General features: G+C 32.0%; 1 protein-coding gene across 1 annotated transcript; it reads left to right on the forward strand.

Moving 5' to 3' along the window:
• The first annotated feature begins 981 nt into the window (after positions 1-981).
• Positions 982-26,362, forward strand: LOC111629243 (14-3-3 protein epsilon-like). The gene is made up of 5 exons (XM_023373128.1): positions 982-1,184; positions 22,464-22,663; positions 23,011-23,117; positions 23,192-23,535; positions 23,655-26,362. The coding sequence occupies exons 1-5, from the start codon at positions 1,121-1,123 to the stop codon at positions 23,708-23,710; spliced, it is 771 nt and encodes a 256-aa protein (XP_023228896.1). The 5' UTR covers positions 982-1,120; the 3' UTR covers positions 23,711-26,362.
• The last annotated feature ends 1,162 nt before the right edge of the window (positions 26,363-27,524 follow it).

The following is a 27,524-nucleotide window of genomic DNA, read 5'->3' on the forward strand; positions in this document are numbered from 1 at the left end:
CAAGGAGATATAATTTTATCAATTCTTCGATAATTTCTTTCACAATTATGCGAAATATTACAGATTACTCATAACGAAAGCATAATTCGAATATTTAGGGATATTTTTAGAGATAAAAAGTGCTTTCGTCAAATAATTAACGAAAGTTTACAGAAATTTTAGGGAAACATTTTATCCCTGAATTTTCGTTAAATATTTATATTACGCAAATGTAGGGATTTTTCAGGAATAAAGTAACGGAATTTTCTATATTTTTGGGAAATTTTGTAACAAATTTCTAGTAATATTTTTTTTTTTTTTACGACGAATGAAAAATTAATTTTCTTACGCCGACGTCAGATCACGTGACGGGTAAAGTTTATTATACGTAAAAGTAACGTAGGCAATAATTACTTCTCGGAAGTGTAACAAACGTTTCTTTTTATATTTCTACACGCGCCGCTTACGAACAACCGCGTTGACACGTGCTTAACGCGTGTGTTCCACGAAGATTAAAACACTTAACGACGAACCCGCGACTCATATTAAACGTGTACTGGTGCACGTGCTAAACGCGTCAAACGTGAAATTTTTAAAGTAAAACACAAAAAGATCAATTCTAATAATAAAATACTTTTATCGTCGTCATCGTTTATAATAATAATAATTATAATTTATAGTAATAAATAACCCTCGACGTAAATTCCCTCAAAAAAATTCCTTTAGGGAAAAAGATAAAAGGCAGACGAACTATCGCACGGAACCACTACTGCATAACCTCACTGCGCATGCACGCCGGTTACATCACAGGCGTGAACGTTCGCGTATAAGAAATAGAGGCGCAACGACGAATTTAATCGTTTTTATCGAAATAAACGTAAACTATTTTATAATTCGGAAAAAATCGCTCTGTTTATTAATACGCCATTTTTTTGCGGGGAGGCAAGAGCGGGACTATTTTCTGCGGCCGGCCAATCGGATGATACCGTGTGGTGGAGTTAAGCGCGCATTGATATCGTAGTGCTGGTTGTTGAGAGTTCGGCCATTTTGCCGGCGGGAAGAGTATTCGGAAAAGGTTTCCATTTGGAATCGTATTTTGGAGAAACCGTTATTGTAAAAGTGTCAAGAACCTTCAGCCGACATGACTGAAAGAGAGGATAACGTTTATAAAGCTAAATTAGCTGAGCAAGCGGAGCGGTACGATGGTAAGGAAATTCGTCTCTACCTTATTTAGGCCTAAATCTAAGCCTAAAATTGATTACATTAAAAAAAAAAATTCGTACTGCGATTCGTAAAATCCAATGCGGTCGTTACTTAAATTTTATAAGTTTCGTCGGATTTATCGATTTTATAATACGCAGTTAGTTTATTTTTTTAAACGTATTTTAATTCTTTTTTTTAAATATTATTATTATTAATAATTTTCTCTCTCTCTGTCTCTCTCGATGTCGCTCTCGCTCTCTCCCCCGTCGACGAGATTGTCTTTTTGATAATTGATGTTTCGTCATAAATTAGAATAAAACAGCTTTTGTTCTTTCCGACCATTTGAATGGTCGATGTTGGGCGGAGGTTTGTAATTCGTCCAATCAAATCGATGGTATCATCAGATTTTTTTTGTCTTTTTACTAAATTGTTACTAATATAATTTTTACTGTTTCCTGAGTCGTGAGGTGTGGTTTTTTTTTTAAATTTTTTTTAATTCGAAAAATCAGAGTATGAACTTTATTTTTTTTTAGCTAATTTTCTGCAGGTTTTGGCTTATTTTAAACGATTAAAAAACCGTCCAGTTTTACCATATATGGATTTGATTGATTGATAAGAGTCCAATTATCATTAAAAACATGGTAATTCGTCTGTTAATTTAATATCAATATTAAAAATTGGGTGGGAGTTAACAAAATACTACAAAAAAAAAAATTGCAGTGTAGCAAGACAATTTAATGTTTTAAGCGAAATCTGCGTAAAATAATGCTCGAAATATAAAAAAGTTAGATTTAAATGTATTATTTAGCTTATTTTTGACCACATACAGCTAAATCCTATGTAATGTGTTTGGATTTAACTGTAATTCTTTTAGACAGAATTATTATTATTATTGTAATTCTTTTCTTACAGCTGTGTGTATATCTAATGAAATTTATCTAGTTATAAGTCATAAATATGGGTCTGATGTTCTACTTTTTGCTAACTGACGGACGAAATCTCCGAACGCTGGTAGTTGCAGGTTTGCACCTCACCAGCAGGCTTGCTCTGTGGTGTTTTCTGGGGTTTTTTAGTGTATCTACGGTGCAAATAGAGGTTGACCTTCATTAGAAATGCTTTCTGAGAGGTACCGTCTTTGCAGATTGCTTTACTCTCGCTATTCATCTACTGATTCTCAAGTAGAGACTATAAAAAAAAAAAAAATGAGCATTTGGTATGGTATGATATGTGACAAATTTAAAGTCTTTGATTTAAAAAAAGAAATCTTTAATCTCTTTTTTTGTACGTATTCAGATTATTGTAAGGTTTTACATTCTTTGTTGTTCAAGTTAACTTCTTTACGCTTACAGTTTTTTTCCTGTTAATCAAAAGTCCAATGTGTAATATCGAGTTTGGAAGCAAACTGCAAAGGCTTAATGTCGAAAGTATTTCGACTGTTGACTGCAGAGGAGACGCAATCAATAAAAGAGAAATTCTGAGATATTAGTTTTGTTTGAAATGCATTGCTTGTTCATGTGTATAAAATATTCCTTTATTAAATACCACAAAATGAGATTAATGGAGCCACGAAGGATGGTTATTACATTAGATAACAAAATTGTTCGTATAATTGAATTTAATAAAATTGTATTTTGCGTCGGTTTACTTGCCTTTCCGGTAATGTTTTGTAGAATCTTTCGTATTAATTTGTTTGGAAACTTGAAAATAATTCTAAACTAGACGTTTTAATCATTACAGATTGATTTTCGAATTTATCATTAAAAGATTCGTTTCTGCCCATGCTGTAATAAGTGTTTACCTTGAGACTAATTATCTTCCGTTAATTGTTTTACTGATAAATATTCATAGAATATTGTACAGATAGATACACCTCGGTATAAGATTTTTCCATTTTGTGAAATCGCAGATTAATATATTAATCGTAAAATTTCTAATCTTGCATTCATTTAAAATTAGATATGACGAAATATCGATGAAAAGCAAAACGTGGAGATGATTCTTCATAAAGTTTTAGTTTCTGGTGGATTTCTTTAAATATTTAAATTTCTCTCTTTTTTTAAACGTATTGATATTTTTACTACCGAAATCCTAATATAGCTTATTTTACGGAGTTATTTAAACAAAAAACTTTGTAGTTCGTGTGTTTAATAATTTTTTCTGGTTATAAAGTCTAGTTTTTATTAGAAATAGTCTTAAATATGTCATGGACTGTGTAATGATTCAGTGGTTTTGTTTAGCTGTTTTTCATTGACACAGTTATTCTTTCTATATCCATTCACTCATAATGTGATACGTCATAAATTCTCTAACTTTATAGTAGAAACAAAACTGCCGTGGATTGAAATTCTCATTAATACAGTGAAATCTGGTTAACTCGAATTAGTCGGGGAGAATTTGGACTCGTGCTAGATGATTGGGAAAAGAAAGTGATTTAGAGTTAACTAGATTCTGCTGTAATTTTACATTACTTTTGTTACCAATTATAAAAATAAGCCACTTGAGCTCACTAGACTAGAACTGTGTAACTTGTTGCCAAATAATCTGTATTTTCAGGCTATAATAAGGCTAATTTAATAATTAGATATAAAATAATTTGAGTAGGAGGTTAAGCGTCCATCTTGTATCTGCATAATAATATGACAGATTGTTTGGTGTTACTGAAAAATCGTGTTAGCAGGTCTATTATTTACTTATAACATGTTTCTTACTACTATAAATGCATTTAATAAACGAAACTCAAAAATTATTTCTAGTTTTGATTTGATAATAGATAATTATTTGGTTCTTGCAGTTTAATTTGCAAGTGAGTTTTAATTCCTAAACTCATTAATATCTATTATGTCAAGTTTTTGTTTTTTCTTTTTACTTTCCTGGCTGTTATATAACAAGAGTATTGTGATCAGTCAAAAATGGCCTCCCTAAGATTTTTATATATTTGGACTGGAAACCTTGAAATGTCAAAATGCAAAAGAAATTGGAACTTTTCTCCCTGTATATATGGATGCTAGTGTGTGTGCGAGGGGATGATTTTTTTTATCCTCTTCAAATCTTGACACTATTAAGTTTTGAAGTGGGTTAAAATTTTTGAAATTTTGCAGGGAGTTTGCATATTAGGGGGGAAATGTTTCTAGAAGTCTTAATCTTTGAAAGTGGATCGTTGGTTCGGGAGACATGGCTTCCACCCTCTTAATATGTCCTGAGCAATCTGAAGACTTATGGTAACGATAGCAATTATTAGGGATGAAAACGAAGAATGCTATGAAAGTCCAGCAACAATGTTGCTGTTTTTATATAAAAGGAATAAGTGAAGCATTTTGAACTAAACAATAGAAAGCTGCAGATAAATTTGTTTTCAGTTTATTTAATTCATAGAAACTGTACAGTTGTTAATAACTAATAATTAATTTAATATCGTGATACAAAGTAGGTAATCGTGCTGAAAGATTTCCAGTTAAATTAGTAATTAACTTAGTCTTATATATAGTTGTTGATTTGATTGCAGAGTTTAAGGCATTGTCCTTCATTTACTAATACACTGTTCAAATCCTTTGGGACTGAATTTGTAATCTCGTACAGATTGTTCACCAGATTTCAATGCAGATTGCTGTTTGGAAGAACACTTGCAACCAAAGATATATAACACTATTCGTATTTAATTAAAAGACGAATAAACTAAATGTTTTCAAGAAATTACACAATTATAGAAACAGGACTAAAATATTTTAATTTTAAAATAGTTTGTAGTATGCTTCGGATAAATATTTGCAAGAAAAATTACGTAAATGTTAATGACCTTAGCGTATTTAAGACATTAAAAGTATTTGTTAATATCAAATAATGTACAAAAAAAAGGAATTATTGGATTTCAGAAACACAGCTTACAACTATTTTGTAATTTTTAACAAGGAAATGGTTGTATAATTGTACTCAATATTTTGGTTTGTGAAGTTTCTTAAGGTTGTGACAAATTTTTATACATTTGTTTGCATATTTTTAATTCCTGTGAATTTCAAAAGTTTTCTAAAAATAACTTGGATTTTGGCATAATACCTCTGAATTATTCTTAAAAAATGATCAAATTTGTTCTTTCCCTCATGTTATTGCTTTTTGTAGAAATTAAAGTATGTGAATTTGGTATATTGTGTTTCTTAGTGATGGAATTTCAAAGTATTTTTTGTTACTATTGCTTTGCGTGTCACAAATACAACTTGAAATGTTTAAATTTTCATTTCACCGGTTAAAAGAATGAACTACTAATTTAATTTTAATCAATAAAATTCTTTTTGTAGGTGTTCCAAATAAATTGCTGTAACCTTTATTATGCTTGGGATGTATCTAAATCCTATTAATATTTTACTTGGATAAATTTTAGAATAATAGGAAATGCTGTACTAAAATTATTTTTCCCCCACTATTTAATATTTTTCAATTGTTTTCTGGTTAGTTTGATAAAGCTTTTACTTTCCTGGCTGTCATGTGTATAACATGGAAAAGTATAATGTCAAATTTGACCCTCCTGAATTTGCAAATCTTGACATTTTGAGGCCTTCTGAACCCGATGAGTAAAAAAATCCAGCAACAAGTTCCATAACTCTCCTGACTATTATGAGATCTTGTTTATAATTTTAATTACAATATAACTTAATATATGTCACCACAGACAATTTTATTATAAGATTTTGTTATAAAAAAACTTCTATTTATAATTACTATAAAATGGCAAACCAGCTTGATTTTGAAAATAGGATGAGTTTTATTTAAAGTATTAATAACAAGTAAAATCATCAAGTCTAGCTCTACTGGAGATACACACAACTCCCTTTATCTCCCCACCCACTTGACCTTTAACCACCAAAATTTAATAGCATCAATGCTCCTCGTGTACAAGCCACCATGCCAAATTTTGTTACTTAAGCCTGGACTCCACACTACCTGAAAACAAACTCAGAAACAGAACTGAAACATAGAGTTTTTGTTGCAGTTATGTTTTTGTTTTAACTTGACACCACTAGAAATGCGCCATCTGTTGATCAGTTCCGTAATTGTCGTAAAGTCAAGCATGGACGACGCTACGGATTTTGCCATGATTTCTCTGCATTTATTAACAATTTTATTGTTAATAATCTTTGAATTATTTACATTTTTTTTGTCGTACAGACATCTGTATTTTCTAACTTCTTCGATGAAGAATTCCAAATCTATTTGTTTCCTCATTGTTTTTGCTACACTTTCTGCCATTACGACAATCAAACTACATGTGACTAATNTTTTTTTTAATTCGAAAAATCAGAGTATGAACTTTATTTTTTTTTAGCTAATTTTCTGCAGGTTTTGGCTTATTTTAAACGATTAAAAAACCGTCCAGTTTTACCATATATGGATTTGATTGATTGATAAGAGTCCAATTATCATTAAAAACATGGTAATTCGTCTGTTAATTTAATATCAATATTAAAAATTGGGTGGGAGTTAACAAAATACTACAAAAAAAAAAATTGCAGTGTAGCAAGACAATTTAATGTTTTAAGCGAAATCTGCGTAAAATAATGCTCGAAATATAAAAAAGTTAGATTTAAATGTATTATTTAGCTTATTTTTGACCACATACAGCTAAATCCTATGTAATGTGTTTGGATTTAACTGTAATTCTTTTAGACAGAATTATTATTATTATTGTAATTCTTTTCTTACAGCTGTGTGTATATCTAATGAAATTTATCTAGTTATAAGTCATAAATATGGGTCTGATGTTCTACTTTTTGCTAACTGACGGACGAAATCTCCGAACGCTGGTAGTTGCAGGTTTGCACCTCACCAGCAGGCTTGCTCTGTGGTGTTTTCTGGGGTTTTTTAGTGTATCTACGGTGCAAATAGAGGTTGACCTTCATTAGAAATGCTTTCTGAGAGGTACCGTCTTTGCAGATTGCTTTACTCTCGCTATTCATCTACTGATTCTCAAGTAGAGACTATAAAAAAAAAAAAAATGAGCATTTGGTATGGTATGATATGTGACAAATTTAAAGTCTTTGATTTAAAAAAAGAAATCTTTAATCTCTTTTTTTGTACGTATTCAGATTATTGTAAGGTTTTACATTCTTTGTTGTTCAAGTTAACTTCTTTACGCTTACAGTTTTTTTCCTGTTAATCAAAAGTCCAATGTGTAATATCGAGTTTGGAAGCAAACTGCAAAGGCTTAATGTCGAAAGTATTTCGACTGTTGACTGCAGAGGAGACGCAATCAATAAAAGAGAAATTCTGAGATATTAGTTTTGTTTGAAATGCATTGCTTGTTCATGTGTATAAAATATTCCTTTATTAAATACCACAAAATGAGATTAATGGAGCCACGAAGGATGGTTATTACATTAGATAACAAAATTGTTCGTATAATTGAATTTAATAAAATTGTATTTTGCGTCGGTTTACTTGCCTTTCCGGTAATGTTTTGTAGAATCTTTCGTATTAATTTGTTTGGAAACTTGAAAATAATTCTAAACTAGACGTTTTAATCATTACAGATTGATTTTCGAATTTATCATTAAAAGATTCGTTTCTGCCCATGCTGTAATAAGTGTTTACCTTGAGACTAATTATCTTCCGTTAATTGTTTTACTGATAAATATTCATAGAATATTGTACAGATAGATACACCTCGGTATAAGATTTTTCCATTTTGTGAAATCGCAGATTAATATATTAATCGTAAAATTTCTAATCTTGCATTCATTTAAAATTAGATATGACGAAATATCGATGAAAAGCAAAACGTGGAGATGATTCTTCATAAAGTTTTAGTTTCTGGTGGATTTCTTTAAATATTTAAATTTCTCTCTTTTTTTAAACGTATTGATATTTTTACTACCGAAATCCTAATATAGCTTATTTTACGGAGTTATTTAAACAAAAAACTTTGTAGTTCGTGTGTTTAATAATTTTTTCTGGTTATAAAGTCTAGTTTTTATTAGAAATAGTCTTAAATATGTCATGGACTGTGTAATGATTCAGTGGTTTTGTTTAGCTGTTTTTCATTGACACAGTTATTCTTTCTATATCCATTCACTCATAATGTGATACGTCATAAATTCTCTAACTTTATAGTAGAAACAAAACTGCCGTGGATTGAAATTCTCATTAATACAGTGAAATCTGGTTAACTCGAATTAGTCGGGGAGAATTTGGACTCGTGCTAGATGATTGGGAAAAGAAAGTGATTTAGAGTTAACTAGATTCTGCTGTAATTTTACATTACTTTTGTTACCAATTATAAAAATAAGCCACTTGAGCTCACTAGACTAGAACTGTGTAACTTGTTGCCAAATAATCTGTATTTTCAGGCTATAATAAGGCTAATTTAATAATTAGATATAAAATAATTTGAGTAGGAGGTTAAGCGTCCATCTTGTATCTGCATAATAATATGACAGATTGTTTGGTGTTACTGAAAAATCGTGTTAGCAGGTCTATTATTTACTTATAACATGTTTCTTACTACTATAAATGCATTTAATAAACGAAACTCAAAAATTATTTCTAGTTTTGATTTGATAATAGATAATTATTTGGTTCTTGCAGTTTAATTTGCAAGTGAGTTTTAATTCCTAAACTCATTAATATCTATTATGTCAAGTTTTTGTTTTTTCTTTTTACTTTCCTGGCTGTTATATAACAAGAGTATTGTGATCAGTCAAAAATGGCCTCCCTAAGATTTTTATATATTTGGACTGGAAACCTTGAAATGTCAAAATGCAAAAGAAATTGGAACTTTTCTCCCTGTATATATGGATGCTAGTGTGTGTGCGAGGGGATGATTTTTTTTATCCTCTTCAAATCTTGACACTATTAAGTTTTGAAGTGGGTTAAAATTTTTGAAATTTTGCAGGGAGTTTGCATATTAGGGGGGAAATGTTTCTAGAAGTCTTAATCTTTGAAAGTGGATCGTTGGTTCGGGAGACATGGCTTCCACCCTCTTAATATGTCCTGAGCAATCTGAAGACTTATGGTAACGATAGCAATTATTAGGGATGAAAACGAAGAATGCTATGAAAGTCCAGCAACAATGTTGCTGTTTTTATATAAAAGGAATAAGTGAAGCATTTTGAACTAAACAATAGAAAGCTGCAGATAAATTTGTTTTCAGTTTATTTAATTCATAGAAACTGTACAGTTGTTAATAACTAATAATTAATTTAATATCGTGATACAAAGTAGGTAATCGTGCTGAAAGATTTCCAGTTAAATTAGTAATTAACTTAGTCTTATATATAGTTGTTGATTTGATTGCAGAGTTTAAGGCATTGTCCTTCATTTACTAATACACTGTTCAAATCCTTTGGGACTGAATTTGTAATCTCGTACAGATTGTTCACCAGATTTCAATGCAGATTGCTGTTTGGAAGAACACTTGCAACCAAAGATATATAACACTATTCGTATTTAATTAAAAGACGAATAAACTAAATGTTTTCAAGAAATTACACAATTATAGAAACAGGACTAAAATATTTTAATTTTAAAATAGTTTGTAGTATGCTTCGGATAAATATTTGCAAGAAAAATTACGTAAATGTTAATGACCTTAGCGTATTTAAGACATTAAAAGTATTTGTTAATATCAAATAATGTACAAAAAAAAGGAATTATTGGATTTCAGAAACACAGCTTACAACTATTTTGTAATTTTTAACAAGGAAATGGTTGTATAATTGTACTCAATATTTTGGTTTGTGAAGTTTCTTAAGGTTGTGACAAATTTTTATACATTTGTTTGCATATTTTTAATTCCTGTGAATTTCAAAAGTTTTCTAAAAATAACTTGGATTTTGGCATAATACCTCTGAATTATTCTTAAAAAATGATCAAATTTGTTCTTTCCCTCATGTTATTGCTTTTTGTAGAAATTAAAGTATGTGAATTTGGTATATTGTGTTTCTTAGTGATGGAATTTCAAAGTATTTTTTGTTACTATTGCTTTGCGTGTCACAAATACAACTTGAAATGTTTAAATTTTCATTTCACCGGTTAAAAGAATGAACTACTAATTTAATTTTAATCAATAAAATTCTTTTTGTAGGTGTTCCAAATAAATTGCTGTAACCTTTATTATGCTTGGGATGTATCTAAATCCTATTAATATTTTACTTGGATAAATTTTAGAATAATAGGAAATGCTGTACTAAAATTATTTTTCCCCCACTATTTAATATTTTTCAATTGTTTTCTGGTTAGTTTGATAAAGCTTTTACTTTCCTGGCTGTCATGTGTATAACATGGAAAAGTATAATGTCAAATTTGACCCTCCTGAATTTGCAAATCTTGACATTTTGAGGCCTTCTGAACCCGATGAGTAAAAAAATCCAGCAACAAGTTCCATAACTCTCCTGACTATTATGAGATCTTGTTTATAATTTTAATTACAATATAACTTAATATATGTCACCACAGACAATTTTATTATAAGATTTTGTTATAAAAAAACTTCTATTTATAATTACTATAAAATGGCAAACCAGCTTGATTTTGAAAATAGGATGAGTTTTATTTAAAGTATTAATAACAAGTAAAATCATCAAGTCTAGCTCTACTGGAGATACACACAACTCCCTTTATCTCCCCACCCACTTGACCTTTAACCACCAAAATTTAATAGCATCAATGCTCCTCGTGTACAAGCCACCATGCCAAATTTTGTTACTTAAGCCTGGACTCCACACTACCTGAAAACAAACTCAGAAACAGAACTGAAACATAGAGTTTTTGTTGCAGTTATGTTTTTGTTTTAACTTGACACCACTAGAAATGCGCCATCTGTTGATCAGTTCTGTAATTGTCGTAGAGTCAAGCATGGACGACGCTACGGATTTTGCCATGATTTCTCTGCATTTATTAACAATTTTATTGTTAATAATCTTTGAATTATTTACATTTTTTTTGTCGTACAGACATCTGTATTTTCTAACTTCTTCGATGAAGAATTCCAAATCTATTTGTTTCCTCATTGTTTTTGCTACACTTTCTGCCATTACGACAATCAAACTACATGTGACTAATGCACGTGACTATGCGTTGCAAATCCTTGCGTTTTTATTAGTTGCAGTACGACAGAAGCGCAGGACGAAAATGGAAAAGGTAAATAATTTTTAACTCTGCTTTCAGTCTTGTCCAACTGAACGTTACAAAACTTAGTTTCGTCAGTTTGGCTTTCAGTTTTATGATTACGTCGCGGATTTCGGTAATGTGGAGTCCAGGCTTGAATCTACCCTATCCAGAGATGTTAAACAAAATAGACGTACCCACAGAATTTTTTTCAAGACGTCTAGAAACATGGAGATTGCAAAAAACTGAGGGTCAAATTTGATATGATCCCTCGTTATGTATACACAGCAGTCTGGAAAGTAAAAAAAGAATTCCTGGTGTGTGTTGGCGTCTTTCGTTTAATATCTCAAGATGGGGTAAAGGTTAAGAAATGAAATTTGGAACAGTAGCTTGTGTATAAGGGACATTGATGCTTTTAAATTTTGATGGTTAAAGGTTGAGGGGGTTTTGTCATATCTTGAATAGAGATGGACTTTATTATTTTTCAATAAAATCTTGTAATAGATGGAGTCCCCCACACTTTGTGGTAGTGCCTTAATGTTTCTTAAACAAATATTTTTTCCAGGAAAGTTATGCTAGTTTTTTTTAAATTCTCCCTACTATTACATCTAAATTCTTTCTTGTTACGTATAACAATATTTAGCTGTTGTATACTTACGTCTGAATTTAGTCACATTATAACCATGACACGGGGGAAGTATTAAATTGGCATTATTATTTTGAAATATTTCATTATTTTTAAGGAAAATGCCTTTCATTGACAAATGGATAGCATTTGATCAAATTATTTTTATATCTAGGGAAATATTCTAATGACTAGTTGTGTTGCTAACAATTTCTAAAAATTTTTACCAGTATTTGGATGATGAGGCGAAGGTTGCATAATTGAAAACCTTCCTCAGCTTTTATGAGTTACATAATATCAAAGTTCCTTTGTAAAGTAAATATGAACTGAAAACTGAATGTTACCAAATAAACTTAAATTGCTGGGTTATTTTGGACTATATTAACTACATTTTTAAGTACTGAAATTTGGTGTGTAAGCAGCTACCTTTAGCCTAAATTTTGATTCGAATTAGAATTAATATAGTTTAAAAATAGTATGGAAATTTAGGCTAATGACAGTAGAAGATAATTAAAAAGTTAAGAACTTTCATTTACGAGATTATTTTATAAATATTTGTCTTAATTCAGACAGAAGAAATTAATGAAGATGATTATTTGCAGAAGTATACTACTTTTACATGAAAAAAAAACAAGTGGTAGTGATGGTGGTAGTAATTTAGCTGAAGAATAACAAAGAAATAATTGTCTTTAGTCTTTAAAATCATTTTTAATATTAAATTTAGTTTTTCTCTTACTTTTTCTGCTGCTGTTTGCCATACTTTCCTCTTTTGGACTCAGGACCTTGAAATGTGAAGAAACAAGAAATCCAAAAAAATGTTGGGGGTTTGTGTGGGTGGGTATGTTGGCATCTGTTTTGTTTAATATTTCAGGATGGTTTAAATTAAAGATTGAGGTGAAATTTGACATGGTAACTTGTATTTGACTTTGCTATTAAATTTTTGTGGTTAAAGATTGAAGTGGTGGGAAGATAGAGGTGGTTGTATGTCACATCTCAAGCAGGGTTGGACATAATGTTTGTCTGTTTTGTTATGGCAATGCAACCCTTGGGAGATCTGTCTAGGGAGTGCCTTCCAGGAGGTCTTTAATGGTAACTGGTCCCTGCAAGTATTACAGATGTGGAGAAAACCTGGAAAACACGTGGCCAGCCCATCTGGGTGAGGCACAAATCCACGACCAAACTCCCACAGTTGATTGCAGAGACAGAGTTTATGTTAAACGATGTTTAACAGCCAAACAACGTCCTGGCATTGGCTGGCTGAATTGCGGTTTAAAATGCATTGCAAAGATGACAATCGTCTGTTTCTGAATGCTGTCTAAACAAACCTCGGCAAAACGTTGGCTATTACTTACTTTTCTGTTACTTCCCTGTCTCAGGAGTTGTTTAACCAATCAGGCCATTCGTTTATGACGTCAGAAAAATGGGAATGAACGTGTTCAAATCATGCCGGAATTTTTCCGAAGAAAAAGGTGTCCTTGCAGAAATTATAAATTATCCTGCAATTGAGGAGAAAGGTTACAACAATCGTATTCTGGGGATGAAAAAATCACATGGGAGATGATATAGAACAAATTTTTTTTGTCGTTTTCTTGTCAGTCTGCTCTCAGGAAGACCTTATTCTTATTTGTTAAACAAGATGTCATTCTTATTATAAATGTCTCTATCTCTATACAGAAAAACTTTTAAAATTTATTTAATTTTAGTTTGATAAATACCTGCATACACTAGAGGCGTGAACTCCAATACGATCACCAGCTACTTTCCGGAAGCTTCTGGTGGCATAAAATCATATCGTCAACAACTGTTGTTCAATAGTTAATGACCTCTTTGATCTAGATCAGGGCTTCTTAAACTTTTTTTTATTCACGACCCCATTTATGATTGTGATTTTTTTTCGCGACCCAAAAAAAATATAAAATAAAGATACCGTATATACAAATTTGCAGAAACAATAATGGTGTACTACCACAGTTCACTCTTGTGTTACAATGGAACAAAGACAACTGAATACACTGAAAAGCGACAATACTACACTATACACACTACAATCAGTGTTGCTGAATCGTTGTCTCGCTGCACCAGAAGTGATACAACGCGCAACTCACAAAACCTATGACACAAAGCGTGCCATTTTCAAATTCTCACAAATTATTTTCAATATTTTACATTAAAATCTCGCGACCCCAAGATTTCGCTAGGCGACCCCAAATGGGGTCGCGACCTATAGTTTAAGAAGCCCTGATCTAGATGCTTAATTTTATCATTAATAAGATTTAAAATACAAACAAATCCAGATTTAAAAAATCTGTGCCAAATTTGGAGTGGATTTCTAAAGGATTATTTCGATCTCGTATTACCCTTTCTCTCTTTGAAATTGTCGAGATGAATAATTTTTTGATTTGTCTCATTTACAAGATTTATTAAATGAACAATAGCCATTGTAATATGAACTTTGTGATCAACAAATGAATATGGCGACTTCTATTCAAATAAAATGGTGTCTAAACCTGCTATCGAGTCTAGAAAGTTGTTCAAATAACTTGTTTCTAATCACTGTTTAAACTGCGGCAAGCAAGAAATGCCGTCTGTGCAGTGAAATTTTTCTGAACCGTTGTCTACGATCTCTAAACTGCCATCAGCGTTTAAACATTGTCTCTGTAATCAGCTGCCAGTGTTTAGGGAATGGAACCATTTGGTCACGGTTGAACATAATGAAGATTTTACTTGTTAATAGAATTTATGATTTTTTATAAAACTGGTCTCTGCCCTCAAAATCAAGTTTTCAAAATCAAAATTTTATAACAGCTAGCAATATTAAAAGTTTTTTTTTTAAATCTTGTAACAGATGGTACTACACTGTTTTAACTTTTTGTCAGGAAGATTATGCAACTTGTACTAGTTTTTTCTTGCTGAGTATTTTCAAAATAATCTAAGGATGATTACTTTGAGTTTTTTCAGCCTTTTACACTATTAAGTATTAACAAATTATGTAAATTTGAATGTCATTATTTTCGAAATCATCAGTTCTAAAGGTTTTTCGTGGCATTATGAAAGTCTACTTAAAGTTTTATTGCTTCTGTTGGAAGCCTTGTCATCATTATAATTGGGAAGTTCACATATTTTTGATATTTTTCTTTGGAAAAGTATTGTCATGAATATGGAACTAAATATTTTGCAAGAAATATGGCCACTGTTCATACACTAAGAGAAGATCTTATTGCCGTTCCTTCCCAACTCCATCTGAGTTGGTTTCTTGTGTATCACGGCTCGATGTAAAGAATCACGTTCATTGGAAAGCACACCTCCACACTCAAATTGAATATATGTACAGTTTATTTACAGTTGTAGAAAGTACAAGTTGGAAAACATAGTGTATGTACAGGATAACCATGTGTAGTGAATTCACGTGCCAGATTGGCGTCTGGGAACTGATAACCTTCAGAGAGACCTCAGTCAGATTGTGGAGTCGGCTCAACTGCACGATCGGTTCGGTCTCAGCACTAACCCGTCTCTGAGAAGATCAACAGAGGAGAACACTCTCTCTTTACGCTCAGCGGGCTTCCCAAGTGCCTGAGACAACCATGTATCAGTCTCTTGCCCTTCTCTCTTTGACTCTCGTTCGCCCTGCAATTTAAGGGATTTTTGAACGGGAACTTCCGACCAATCACAACCCTTTTTTATACCCGAACAGCTTAAGCTCAGTTCCGCCGTCATCCGACGAGAGTGAAGCTTATACAAACGTCCGCCACTTGTTTACGTTTGTTTGTTTACAATATGGTAAATATACTACCCGTCTGACTGCAGGTGGGTCCAATTAACAAAGCCGGCGCTTCCTTTGTTTACTCTTGTTTACAAGTCAATACCTTACAAGTGGTATTACCCGACCGCACGTGGGTCCAATTGACAAGGTCGCGCCTCTTTTGTTCCCACTCTGCTAAAAGGTCACTACTTTACACACTATATGACAACTTTCTTTTATTCTGGAAGGGATTTCTGGTTGAACTAACTAGGCATTGAGAAATCACTATAGTTTCTATATTTCTAATGCAAAGATGGTGATAAATTATTTGTTGTGTACTTTATTAAGTGGGAATACAGATGCATACCTTAAAATTCAATGTAGGCACTGATGGGAAGTTTTCCTTTGATTGTGATGTGGCTTCACTACTGCTTCTATGCCACAGCTAAATCTGTGGTCATTGGCTTCAAATGACAGTTCTTGATTGTTTCCAGACAGGTTATGGCATGACTTCCCTTAACTGTGTACCACCATCTCTACATGGCAACTGCCAATTTCCATTAACTTTGTATGAATTACACAATTTACTATATAATAAAGGTATTTGATAAACATCATTAGTGTGTAAGAATCAAAATTTCATAGTAACTGAGAGGATTTAGAAATAATTTTAGATTTTTGGAAAAGTTTAAGCTTATAAACTTGTTAAAGGCCAAGCAAGAACATGCAAAATTATAACAAATGATATTTTGAATGTGTTAATTGATTACTTCAACCATTATTAAAAGTTGAAACAATATTTTTAGTAGAAAGATTAATTTTTTGGCTTTTGTGAGAAATTTTGGGCTAGGTCTTTGGCTAATTAATATAATAAATAATAAAACAAATATGCATACTTCTAAACCAATATCCGGCGTGAAAACTCCAAACAAAGTTTGGAGTTTTCACGCCGGATATTGGTTTAGAAGTACGCATATTTGTTTTATATGACCCGGTGTGGGAGAAATCCTTAGTTATAATAAATAATACTTGGATTAAAGATACTGTTAAGCCATTGCCTCATAGTTCAACTTATATAATCTGTGATATGGCAAATTCAGTGCAAAGCAGTGATGCTTCTGATAGAACTCTAATTCTTGAAAGATTGCAGTTAGAGAATACACCTTATACAAATTCATGTATATTTTATTGTAAAAGATTCAAAATATTTTGAATGATAAGATACAAGAAGGAAAACACTAAGTTAAACACGATAACTTTGAATTCATCGAGCCATAACTCAGTAAATTAACTATTCAGATAAAAAGTAATTTGGACTACCAATAGGTGTTAACTTGCCATCTTGTATTAATTATGCAAAGTTGTGGCCAAATGACATTGGCATTATCATTTGACTAGTTTACTGTGTAATTATTCAAATTTTGTATTTTTATATTAAAGGGTTTTAATTTACCACCTTGTAAAAACATGTTTAAACACACGTTTTAAGTTTATGCTGAAGCTGGAATTAGTACTTTGCTACCAACTAATAACTAACTCTCTGTATTTTATATTTATCATCTATGGAATTTTTATTATTGCAAATAGTTCCAAGATTATCAGGACATTATTGAATACCAAAGAGAGTGAGTCACTGTAATTTACTGCTGACAAAACAGATAGAAAAATCAATTATTAGATTTTGTTGGAATATTTAATGATTTTTGTGAAATATTGCAACCTTCAGTATTTTTATCCAAGTCTAGTATACTTTTGAATTGAAGAGAGTGCAATGTAACTGGAAATACCTTTTTTTATATAATAAGTCTCTCTTTGAAGAATTCTCAGTCGTTACAAATTCCAAATCTGTGATCTCATTCTGAAAGATGGCTTTTGCTTCGCCAATTGTAATTCTTTATTTTAATTTAACTTAATTCGGATTATTACAATCTGTTGTTATATAAAATATTGACTTTTGAAAGGAGTTTTGTTGAAATGTGAAATATTCACTGAAAATGAATATGGAAATATTAATATTGCTAGTTTATTAATTGATGCTTTATAGATTTTTCCAAAAGGGTAAATGGAATTAGCTGTTTATAAGAGTAATTAATTGCTTTGTACCAACATAGTTAACAATATAAATGGATCTTTGATTATTAATGATATCGAGCATACTTTATCGGCAATGTTTTCTGTAAGGAAATGACAGTCTATAATCCATTTGTCTTAACTTCATGTGCAAAACGAAGGAGTAAAGCAGCTGCCACGTCGTACACTGCAAAAAATATTCCTCCGCGTTAACCGTCTCATTTTAGAAGCAGTGGCAGTGTCCTAATAAAAACATGAACATTTTGTTAATTATAAATTTACTCCCAGAGACAATCATTAGGAAAGGATACTGCTTTTTCAAACAATTTCTTGTGGAATCTATACAAAGTTAAGTTGCGGCAACTGTATTATAACTATATTGATTGTCTGCATTAAGAACAATGTCAATACATATAGTTGTCCAAACAGAATCTTGTTCCGTTAAGTTATTTAAGGATCGGGAGTGGAAACACACTGCTTGTTTGGTTACTTAATTAATCCGCTTGATACTTCTGTTACCAAATTTGTCGTTTTAGTCAATAGTATCTATATGATTTTACATTTTGTTTTTATTGCATATTGTCTACAGATTAATTTTAAAATATTGTTCAAAGAACATGTAAAACAATAAATTCTCATTAACCGTGTGTACTGATAGAATGACTATGCATATCGTTTGCATAATATGTTGTTTATCCAAATTTCTTATATTCTGTTTCTTTGAAGAGAGAATAAGCATTGTCATAATCTTCAAACACACAATAGTCATATGAATTATTTTGCAGAATTGCATTCTATTTTTGGGTATTTGCATATAATAAACTATATAAAATACTGGGATATAAGTCTTTCACATTCATTAACTGAGTATATTATGAAGAAAAATTGCTTTCTTCATGTATTTGTTGATAAACCACACAATTAACTTTAACTTGGTTAATTAATAGAAGATGGCAACTTGTGATAAGCCATGTATTCTAAAATATAAAGGAGATTGAAGTATCAAGTTTTGTCAAGAGCAATTCTGTTAGTAAATTATAGAAACTTTAATACCTGATGATGATAAAAATATTCCTTTTGGCTGTGAATGCTAACAGACTAACACAAAACTTGGACTGACATCTGTCCCCCTGATGTACAAATCTTTCTGAATACCTTTCCAATTCATTAATATTGTAACTTTAAAACACAACTCTTCCTACTTACCAGTCTTACTAACGGCAAAATCTAGAAATTAACTTTGTTAATCTGGTTCAGTATTTTTGTGGACTTTTCCTGCTCAAATTTTTTAAATTGATATCTGAATTTTCAATTTAAAATGTCAGTTGATCTCCTTTTTTTATTTTTTTCGAATGATATCAAATGTCAGATCCTTTAATAAAAGGCTGACGTTTGATATCATTTCTAACTAGTGAATTTTTTCATCTATTATTATTAGACTTTTTAATGAAGATTTTCTTTCAGCCAATTTAACTTCTGTGGTTGTGTTAATGGATAAAGAATAGACTTGAAAATGTGTAATTTTTGGTCTTAACTTCAAGTCAGTTGATCTATTAGTTATTTTTAAGTTCGTAGGTTACTAATTCAAACTGCGTTAATACTACTATAAAATATTTTGTTTCGCTAACTAAACCATAAAATATCCAATATGATATAGGTTTTTTTACTCTTATATACAATATTTACTTTGAATTGAATTTAAACAAGACAGCCAACGGCGATCGTCGGAGGATAAAGTAAACAGCCATGAAATTTCCGACCGGAAAGGTGGAAGTAATCGTGATGAGTAGGCTTTCATGACAAACAGTATAACCGGATAACTATATTTTTAAATCAAATTTTTTTTCTGGATTTTAACGTATTGACAAAAACAATTTAGTTGGAAAGAAATTTAATCTAAACTTTTTCTTATACCTTAGTTTAATAATTAAGTTTTTTTTTTACTGCATTTTTCTGAAAACGCTCTAAATTGTTTTGTATGTTTGTTTTTTCTTGAATACTTTGTGCCAGGTTGAAGTTATTGGCTGGAAATTTTGCTTAGACTTGGTGGTTTAATTTTAGAAGTTATTGCAACAGAATGTGTGTTCACACATTATTTTTTATCCTCCCTTGGCCAGCATTAAGCCTATTAACTACAGTTTGAGTGTAAAAAACATAACGGTAGCTTTAGTTTACTCTATGAAAGTGAAGTATATTTTATATACAAAATTAAAGGGAATTTACTTAACCACTACTAAACAAAAAATCTACTCATTAAAAAGAATAAGTTGGATAAATATAATAAACAATGTTTTTTCTTTCCCTACTTACATCTGGATAATAGCTGTTTAAAGTTTTTCTGCTTTATTATTGCATCATCCCATAATGTATTCTCTCTGCAGGGACTGGCCACTGGACTATACCGATTATTTTCAAGGTTGAATGAGTTTGACTATTTTATAGTTTTGAGATCTACTCTTTGGTCTGAATGTTTATTTTTGTGGGAAAAAACAAACTACCTAGAAGACAGAGGATAAATGAGGACTGTGGAGTTTGATTGACAAATGCTATAGTATTATTGGTAAGAAAATTGAGGCATTGTAAAAATTTAATTAGTGTGGTTTGAATATAGACTAGATTTGAGTGTGCCACTTGTTTGAAGCCATCTTCTGTCTGACATTCTTTGCTTTGACAATCCAAAGTTTTCTCGGTTGGAACGGAATAAAACCAAACTGTGGTTTTATTTCATAACTTTGTCAGCAAATATCTTGTTTTGTGGATCTGCAAAATATATATCTAAAACAAATCTTTATTAGAATTACAAATAAGAGCACAAAATACAATTTTTTTGTAATGGCTCAGGAAGAAATGTTTATCAATTTGTCTGGTTTTTTTTTGAAGTATAAAGGCCCAACATCAAGGTCCAGAACACTGGTATGGATGTTTTCACACACAAAATTAGTTGTGAAATCCTATGCTTTCATGCATTCTGATATTTATCACATGGAAGTTGGAAGACCAGGTTGGTTTGTGCATTTCACTTGGAGATTGATTTAGTGCCAACATTTCTTGGCACAGAGGTTGCGTGTAACATTCTGTTTGTGAAATATTTGTTTGAGCATTCCTGCTCTTAGATGCAGCTTTAGCTAGAATAACATTTCACTATGGTTACACATTTTGTTTGCTTTGAGGCCAAGTAATTAATAAATGTAACATCTGTACAGATTTTATCTAACTTCTGGACGATGCTAGATGTAAATATTGATATGAACTAACTGCTCTTTGCAAAAATTTGATAGCATTATCAAAGAATCTTGTTGAATTGCAAAACAAAGTTCTTAATTCCATTCAAAATATTTTCTAAATTTTGAGATTAATTATATTTTACTAAAACTGTTTTAAAGGTATTTGTGAGGGAAAATGCCACTCCTTAGCTTCCAAATTTTAATGGATAATAAAGTAACCCATCAAAATTATAAGGCTCTAAATTTTTTGAGTTACTTTGGCATACGTGCATATATTATAACAGCATCATAGTAAAATCAGAATAAATGTTTACAGAGAGATCTTCAAATAACACAGCTTGCTTAACATCAGAAAAAGTCAATATTTATTTTCCAAACGGCAAAGAAACGGATAGCCATTTTGAAAATTTAATTACTTTTTATATTAAAATGCCATTCCGAAAATTCAATAGTTTCTTCGAGCCATTTGTCTGTGCCTAACAATCTTGTCTCGTCATAGAATTTTTGAAAATATGAGTTTAACTAAATTTTGATGGTAATGAAATGTAGCTGTAATTTTGTATGCTATCAGTAATGGATAGTGTAATTGCAAGATCACGTGTTTATCATTGTATCTGGAATGAGATTAATGAGGTTACAAACTATGTATTTGCAATATAGAAATAGCATTTTCAAATCTCCGGAGATGTGTGATAAAATCAATAATGAATAATTGTGATGTCATTTGATATCGTGTGCTTAAGTATACTGTACTATGGAATAGAAAGATTTCAGAAATAACCTTTATGACATTCAGTATTATGTAATCTGTTTGTACTTTACACTGAGTTATCTAATTTATTATTTTAACATTAATTAGATTGTTTGATGATTAGTTATTTTTCTCTCATCTAATTCTTTCTTTATATAATTTGGCTACATCCTAAATAAATTTTGTTTTTAACATTTAAAAGTGGGGGTGGATGGCTAAAGTGGTGAAGGTGGCGTCCTGTTTCTCCAAGTGATCTGATGGAATCCGAACCAGATCTTGTAAGTTTTTAGATGTCTTGTCCTTTCACCACTCTAGCCTTGTAGGAAAGATTTTCTTAACACCTGAAAACAAAGTCAGTTTTTTAGTACGTGTCAACAGTTTTTAAAGTATTTCAGTACACTTGTTAATCCTGCCACTTGATTATCTGGTAAACCCCAGTGGAATTGCCTATAAGCTTTCATTTCCAAGAAAATGTTATTCGCATACATATTGTATTTTTCCATTTACTCTGGTTTCATTTCTTCATAGAATATTTCATGTTGGCATAGCATATTATTTGCCTGCCCTCTCAAAAGATCAATGGGTCACCTTTTGGACTATACACTCTTAATAATCCAGCATTCCTCTGTGCAAAGAATGGCTGGGTTAGCAAGTCTAACATAATTAAAATTTCATTTGGAATAAGCTAGTATAGTGAGAACAGCAATTTTTTTTTTGTATTTTATCTTCTAACATTTTAATACTAGTTCAACATAAATTACAATAATGAAATTTTTTCAGAAATGGTGGAAGCCATGAAAAAAGTTGCTTCCTTGGATCTGGAACTGACCGTGGAAGAAAGAAATCTACTTTCTGTAGCATACAAAAATGTCATCGGAGCTCGAAGAGCATCATGGAGAATTATTAGCAGCATCGAGCAAAAGGAAGAGAACAAGGGGTCTGAGAACAGACTAGAAATGATCAGACAGTATAGGTTACAGGTAATATGATAATTTGAATTGCCGATCTTTAGAGAATTACTTTTACTGTTATTGATAGTTGAGCAGTTGTCGACAAGTTTGATATTTTAAGTGATAGCTGCAACAGAACGTTAATGCTCTATTAAGTATTACCACTACTACACACTATGTGTGAAATTATCTATTTAATATCCTCTTATTCCATTGTCTAAAATTTCAAATTAATTCTATGTTTAGCTGATATATTTATTGTTAATTGTTTAATTGTTAAGGTGTGCTTATTGAGTAGAAAGCATTTTGAAATGTTTGTAACTAGGAATTTGTGAGTTTTGAAGCAAGGGTTGAAAGAAACTAATTTGTATTTTTAGGTGGAAGGGGAACTGCGAGAAATATGTCAAGACATTCTAGACGTATTAGAAAAGCACTTGGTTCCGACAGCCACTACAGGAGAATCTAAAGTGTTCTATTATAAGATGTAGGTTTAATCTGAGTAGCTCCAGAGATCTAAAATTTTGTGCTGTTTCTGATTAATCAAATTTGTTCTTGCAGGAAAGGCGATTACCATCGCTACTTAGCCGAATTTGCCACTGGTAACGATCGCAAAGAAGCGGCCGACAACAGTCTGGCAGCTTACAAGGCAGCAAGCGATATCGCCATGACGGAGCTCCCCCCTACCCATCCCATCAGGCTGGGATTAGCTTTAAATTTCTCGGTGTTCTACTACGAAATATTGAATTCTCCAGATCGCGCTTGTCGTCTCGCCAAAGCCGCATTCGACGATGCAATTGCCGAGCTCGATACACTGAGCGAAGAAAGTTACAAAGATTCTACTCTCATCATGCAGTTGTTACGAGACAATTTGACTCTGTGGACCTCGGACATGCAACACGATGGTAAGTAGACATATTTTACGGGTAGGCGAGCGGACTTTGATCCCGGCAGATTACGACTTGGATACAGTTCAAAGGACTGCGGAGTGTTCAAATCTGATGTTTTTTATTTTTTAATTTAGGCGAAGGTGAGCAAAGGGAACAGGGACAAGAAGTAGAAGATCAAGACGTCTCCTAAACGATCCCACAAGTCAGATCTGTTCCAGTATGTCATTTACTTGTGAAGTGTTTGCCATGCAGGGTATTTTCCTTTGTTCACTCAATTTCTGTGTGTGAATATCTTATATACAAGTGGGTACATTGTTCTGCTTGTAGCATAACACTGTTGCGCTACTTGGCTTGGTAAAAAAAAAAAAGATGGAATTGTGGTTCGTGTCCTTTCTGGGTGTAATCAGATTTGAAGGGATCCCATCTACTTTAGCTGATCATAAAAAGTTTCAACATAACTTTCTTCCTCGGAGTTCAGGAATCTGTACCCACCTGTGCTCCCTTTGTGATTATTGTGTGTATTCCAGTCATCAATGATTCTTTTTAAGTTTAATATTAGGTAAGTCGAAAAGCGAACTAGAGGAAAAAATTCTGTAATAGCCCGTTTAAAAAAAGCATTCCTTCAATTTGTGTGAATCTAAAGAAACTATCAAATCTTTCCACTCGGTTTTCGAGGACCCATCTAGACATTTATGACACACTTAAAATCGAATTTCCAAATTAATAAGTTCAGAATTCTTTGCATTAAAGGGCCAGTCTCTATATTTAAATTGAAAAACGAAAGCTCGTCTCTGGGTGCGGATTTGATGGTTTCTTTTGGCCGAAAGGCAGTTCGTATGTCCTTAAAGTGTTCTTCGATATATCAAATACTGATGTGAAATTCCAAAAAAGTTATTTTGTTTTGTTTTTGAAAAACCTGCATGGTCTTAAACTTTGTTACTGTAGTTGACTTAGTCAGGGTGTATAGTTGGATTGTGCATTGTGTACATGTGATTTCATTTATTAAGAACTGACTGCTTCTAGTGCTGATACATTTAGCTGTTTTTAGCAAAACTGTATTACATTATTCAGTTTCCAAAAAAAAAAAAAAAAGAAAATTTGCTACCAGGACCAAAACTTTCATTGTCATTTATGTGTATATTGTAGTAAATGTCCATTGCTGCATTAATTGTGATTAATAAACTTGTAGAATATTTACAGCAACGATAGCAAAAGCTTGGGGTGTAATCATTAAGCGTAATTTTAAAAATGTCAGCTACGGCGGAGAAAGACAAAAAAAAAATTTTAAACTACTCTATCGCAACGGTCGAGAAATACTTCGAGATTCGATAACTGCATGCTCTGTTTCTCTCTCTCTCTCTCGCAGCCTACGCCGTCACGTTTTAAAATTAGGCCGAGCTTTTACGAACTTAAACAGAAGAAATATAAGATAAATTATATATATTATTCGATCGGGATGGACGACGTCAAAATCGGATGTCTACTTATTCTCACACTTAAAAACAGTATCTTTTTTACATTTGTCCTTTAGGTTTTGCTTCGTCGAACACTCTCGATGCACTAGACGCTTCTAAATATCTAAATGGTATGTCTATATCTATATTATCGTTAATATATTTTGCATTTTCTAGTAAAATAGTGCACTTATTTGTGAGGTAAGTTTTCTTAGAGAAATTTGGATACTTCAGAGATACTGTATTTCACATTGTCTTGTCATTCCATATTGTGGGGAAAGTGTCATTCGGGTGTTTTCCACTCGCACGGGTTCTCTCCTTTTCGAGGCCATGTCAGGGAGTGTCTCTGGCTGTGGCGTTTTTGGAAGATGCTCGAAAAACGGTCACTTTCTCATCTGCGAAATCTCGGCCGATGCCCGGACACAAGAATTGTATGCGGGAGGCGGGCTCTGCTTTTTGAACTGCATTCCAGAAAGGCCGGTGTTGTCTGCACATTTTTCTGCTTAAATAAATAAATATATATATATGTCGGATTTTTGTGACTCGTTGTTGCAAGTACAGCACTTTGCAGTCAGGTACTTTAGTTGGTTATATTCACAGATGACTGGATATCATACTCGATAATTTTGCCACATTACACGTCGATCAGTTAGGCTTTAATTTCTTTTTTCTCTCTCACAACAGAATCAAAGAAAATGTTGGGTCACATTGGTCTGGCGCGCCGCCATTCTTCTGACATGAAACTTTTGCTTTTTCCGTAGTCACGCGCAACATATTCTTTGTGGTCGCGGCCGTCCGGCACACACGGCATAGTTTTTTCCTTCTTGTTATGTAACTTTTGTGTATTTTTTCAACACTGCGTGTCTTCGAGTAAAGCATCCGTTAGGCTGCCAGTGCAATTTAGTCTTTTCTCTCTCTCACTTTCTCTTTCTGCATTTCGATTCAAAGGAAAATAAAAGAAAATCAAAAGTAATTTACTCTGCTCAAACATTTTTTCTTTTTAATTTTATCAAAATCTGGCATGGTTCGGCCGCACGGTTAAGCATACTCAAATACGTGTTTATTGTTTTTAAAATAAGTTTCGCAAACCTTGGCGTCGGAGGCTCGGTTTGAAAGTAACATTCACGAAATATGATCCCTTGCAGACTTAAACGTAGTCGAAACACACCGACAAAGTATCTAAAAAAATGGGAAGAAAAACTTTATAATTTATGAATATAAGTTTTATTTTTCAGAATTTGTCTAACTGATATATAATTATATAGAATTGTATTCTTTAAGAACTTTGAAAACAAAAAATTGGCCCCGTTGCAGAGTTATTGTATGCGACGGTACAATTTAACCTGGATCTTTAAATGTGAAATAAATTTCTTTGAAGACAATTTGAATACGGTCTTGTGTAAGTGATTTTTGGAGAGATTTAGGAGTTTGTTGCTTTGTAATTGCGACCGGATTCTTTCCGTTGCATGCATTTTTTAAAGCTTTGGTTTAATGCCAGTCGTGTTGAGAACAACGTTCCGGAAAGTCTATTTATACAATAAAGCATAGAATCAATGTTAAATTGAATTGTTTTATATATATTTAAATGTTGTCTAAGTTGAGCAGAAGTCAAACTTTTCACTTTGTTTCTGGGGAACAATCAATTGGACTTTAGTATGTCTCTGTACAAATCTGTGGAAGTGGTGCATGTGTACGGTACAGAAAAGTGGCTATCCAATTGCAATGCCTCCAGGGAGAGCTCAAGTTTTTTACCATGCACCGGCATAGATATTTGAGACAAACAAAAACAATTGCAGCACTTCCTTGAATAATATATTTTGAAATTTTTGTATTTCTATAAGAAAAGGAACAGAGATTTTTATGTCAGCCTACTTTTGAGTTTTCCGTCACATTAAAATACCTTGTGGTATAGAGTCAAAACATTGGGTCACGTGAGACAAATTTACATTGCTAGTGGCCATTGGAAGCATGCCGACATCACAAATTCTACCAGAGTTATGTTGGTTTCTACCATAAATTGTATACAATATGACAAATTTATTTTTCACGTACACGTCTCAAAATAATTTATATAAAAATTTAGATAAAGTGTAACTATTGATTTTTCAAAAAATTGTATGAAAATCTTCCATAAAGTTACATACTAGACATTGCAAACTTATTACAAATATACAGTTCACTCAATAGTTATTATTTGTAATTTTACAGTTGAATGTGTCAAGAGAAACCAATCAAACCTATTTTATAAACTGCTTATTTTAAGTACACTGTCTCATCAGTGGCAATTCTTGATTTTTTTCCCCCTTTGAAAATAAAACAAAATAGAGGGGAGTTTTAAAATGATGTTCTAGTCAAAAATATCGGTGGAATGATAACTATAAATCCAAAATATAAATAGGAGACTTACCGAAATGGTGAGAATGAAGAACTCATAGCTAACAGAATCACACATGGATAATGTAATCGTCAGATGCCTGCACATTAATTGACTTACAAGGATTTTTTGATGTCATTTAGAGTGGCAATCTCCCACTGCTCGATGAGACTTTT

The sequence above is a fragment of the Centruroides sculpturatus genome, unplaced genomic scaffold (assembly GCF_000671375.1).
Source record: "Centruroides sculpturatus isolate CEXI.00-Female unplaced genomic scaffold, Cexi_2.0 scaffold51, whole genome shotgun sequence".
Taxonomy (NCBI): Eukaryota; Metazoa; Arthropoda; class Arachnida; order Scorpiones; family Buthidae; genus Centruroides; species Centruroides sculpturatus.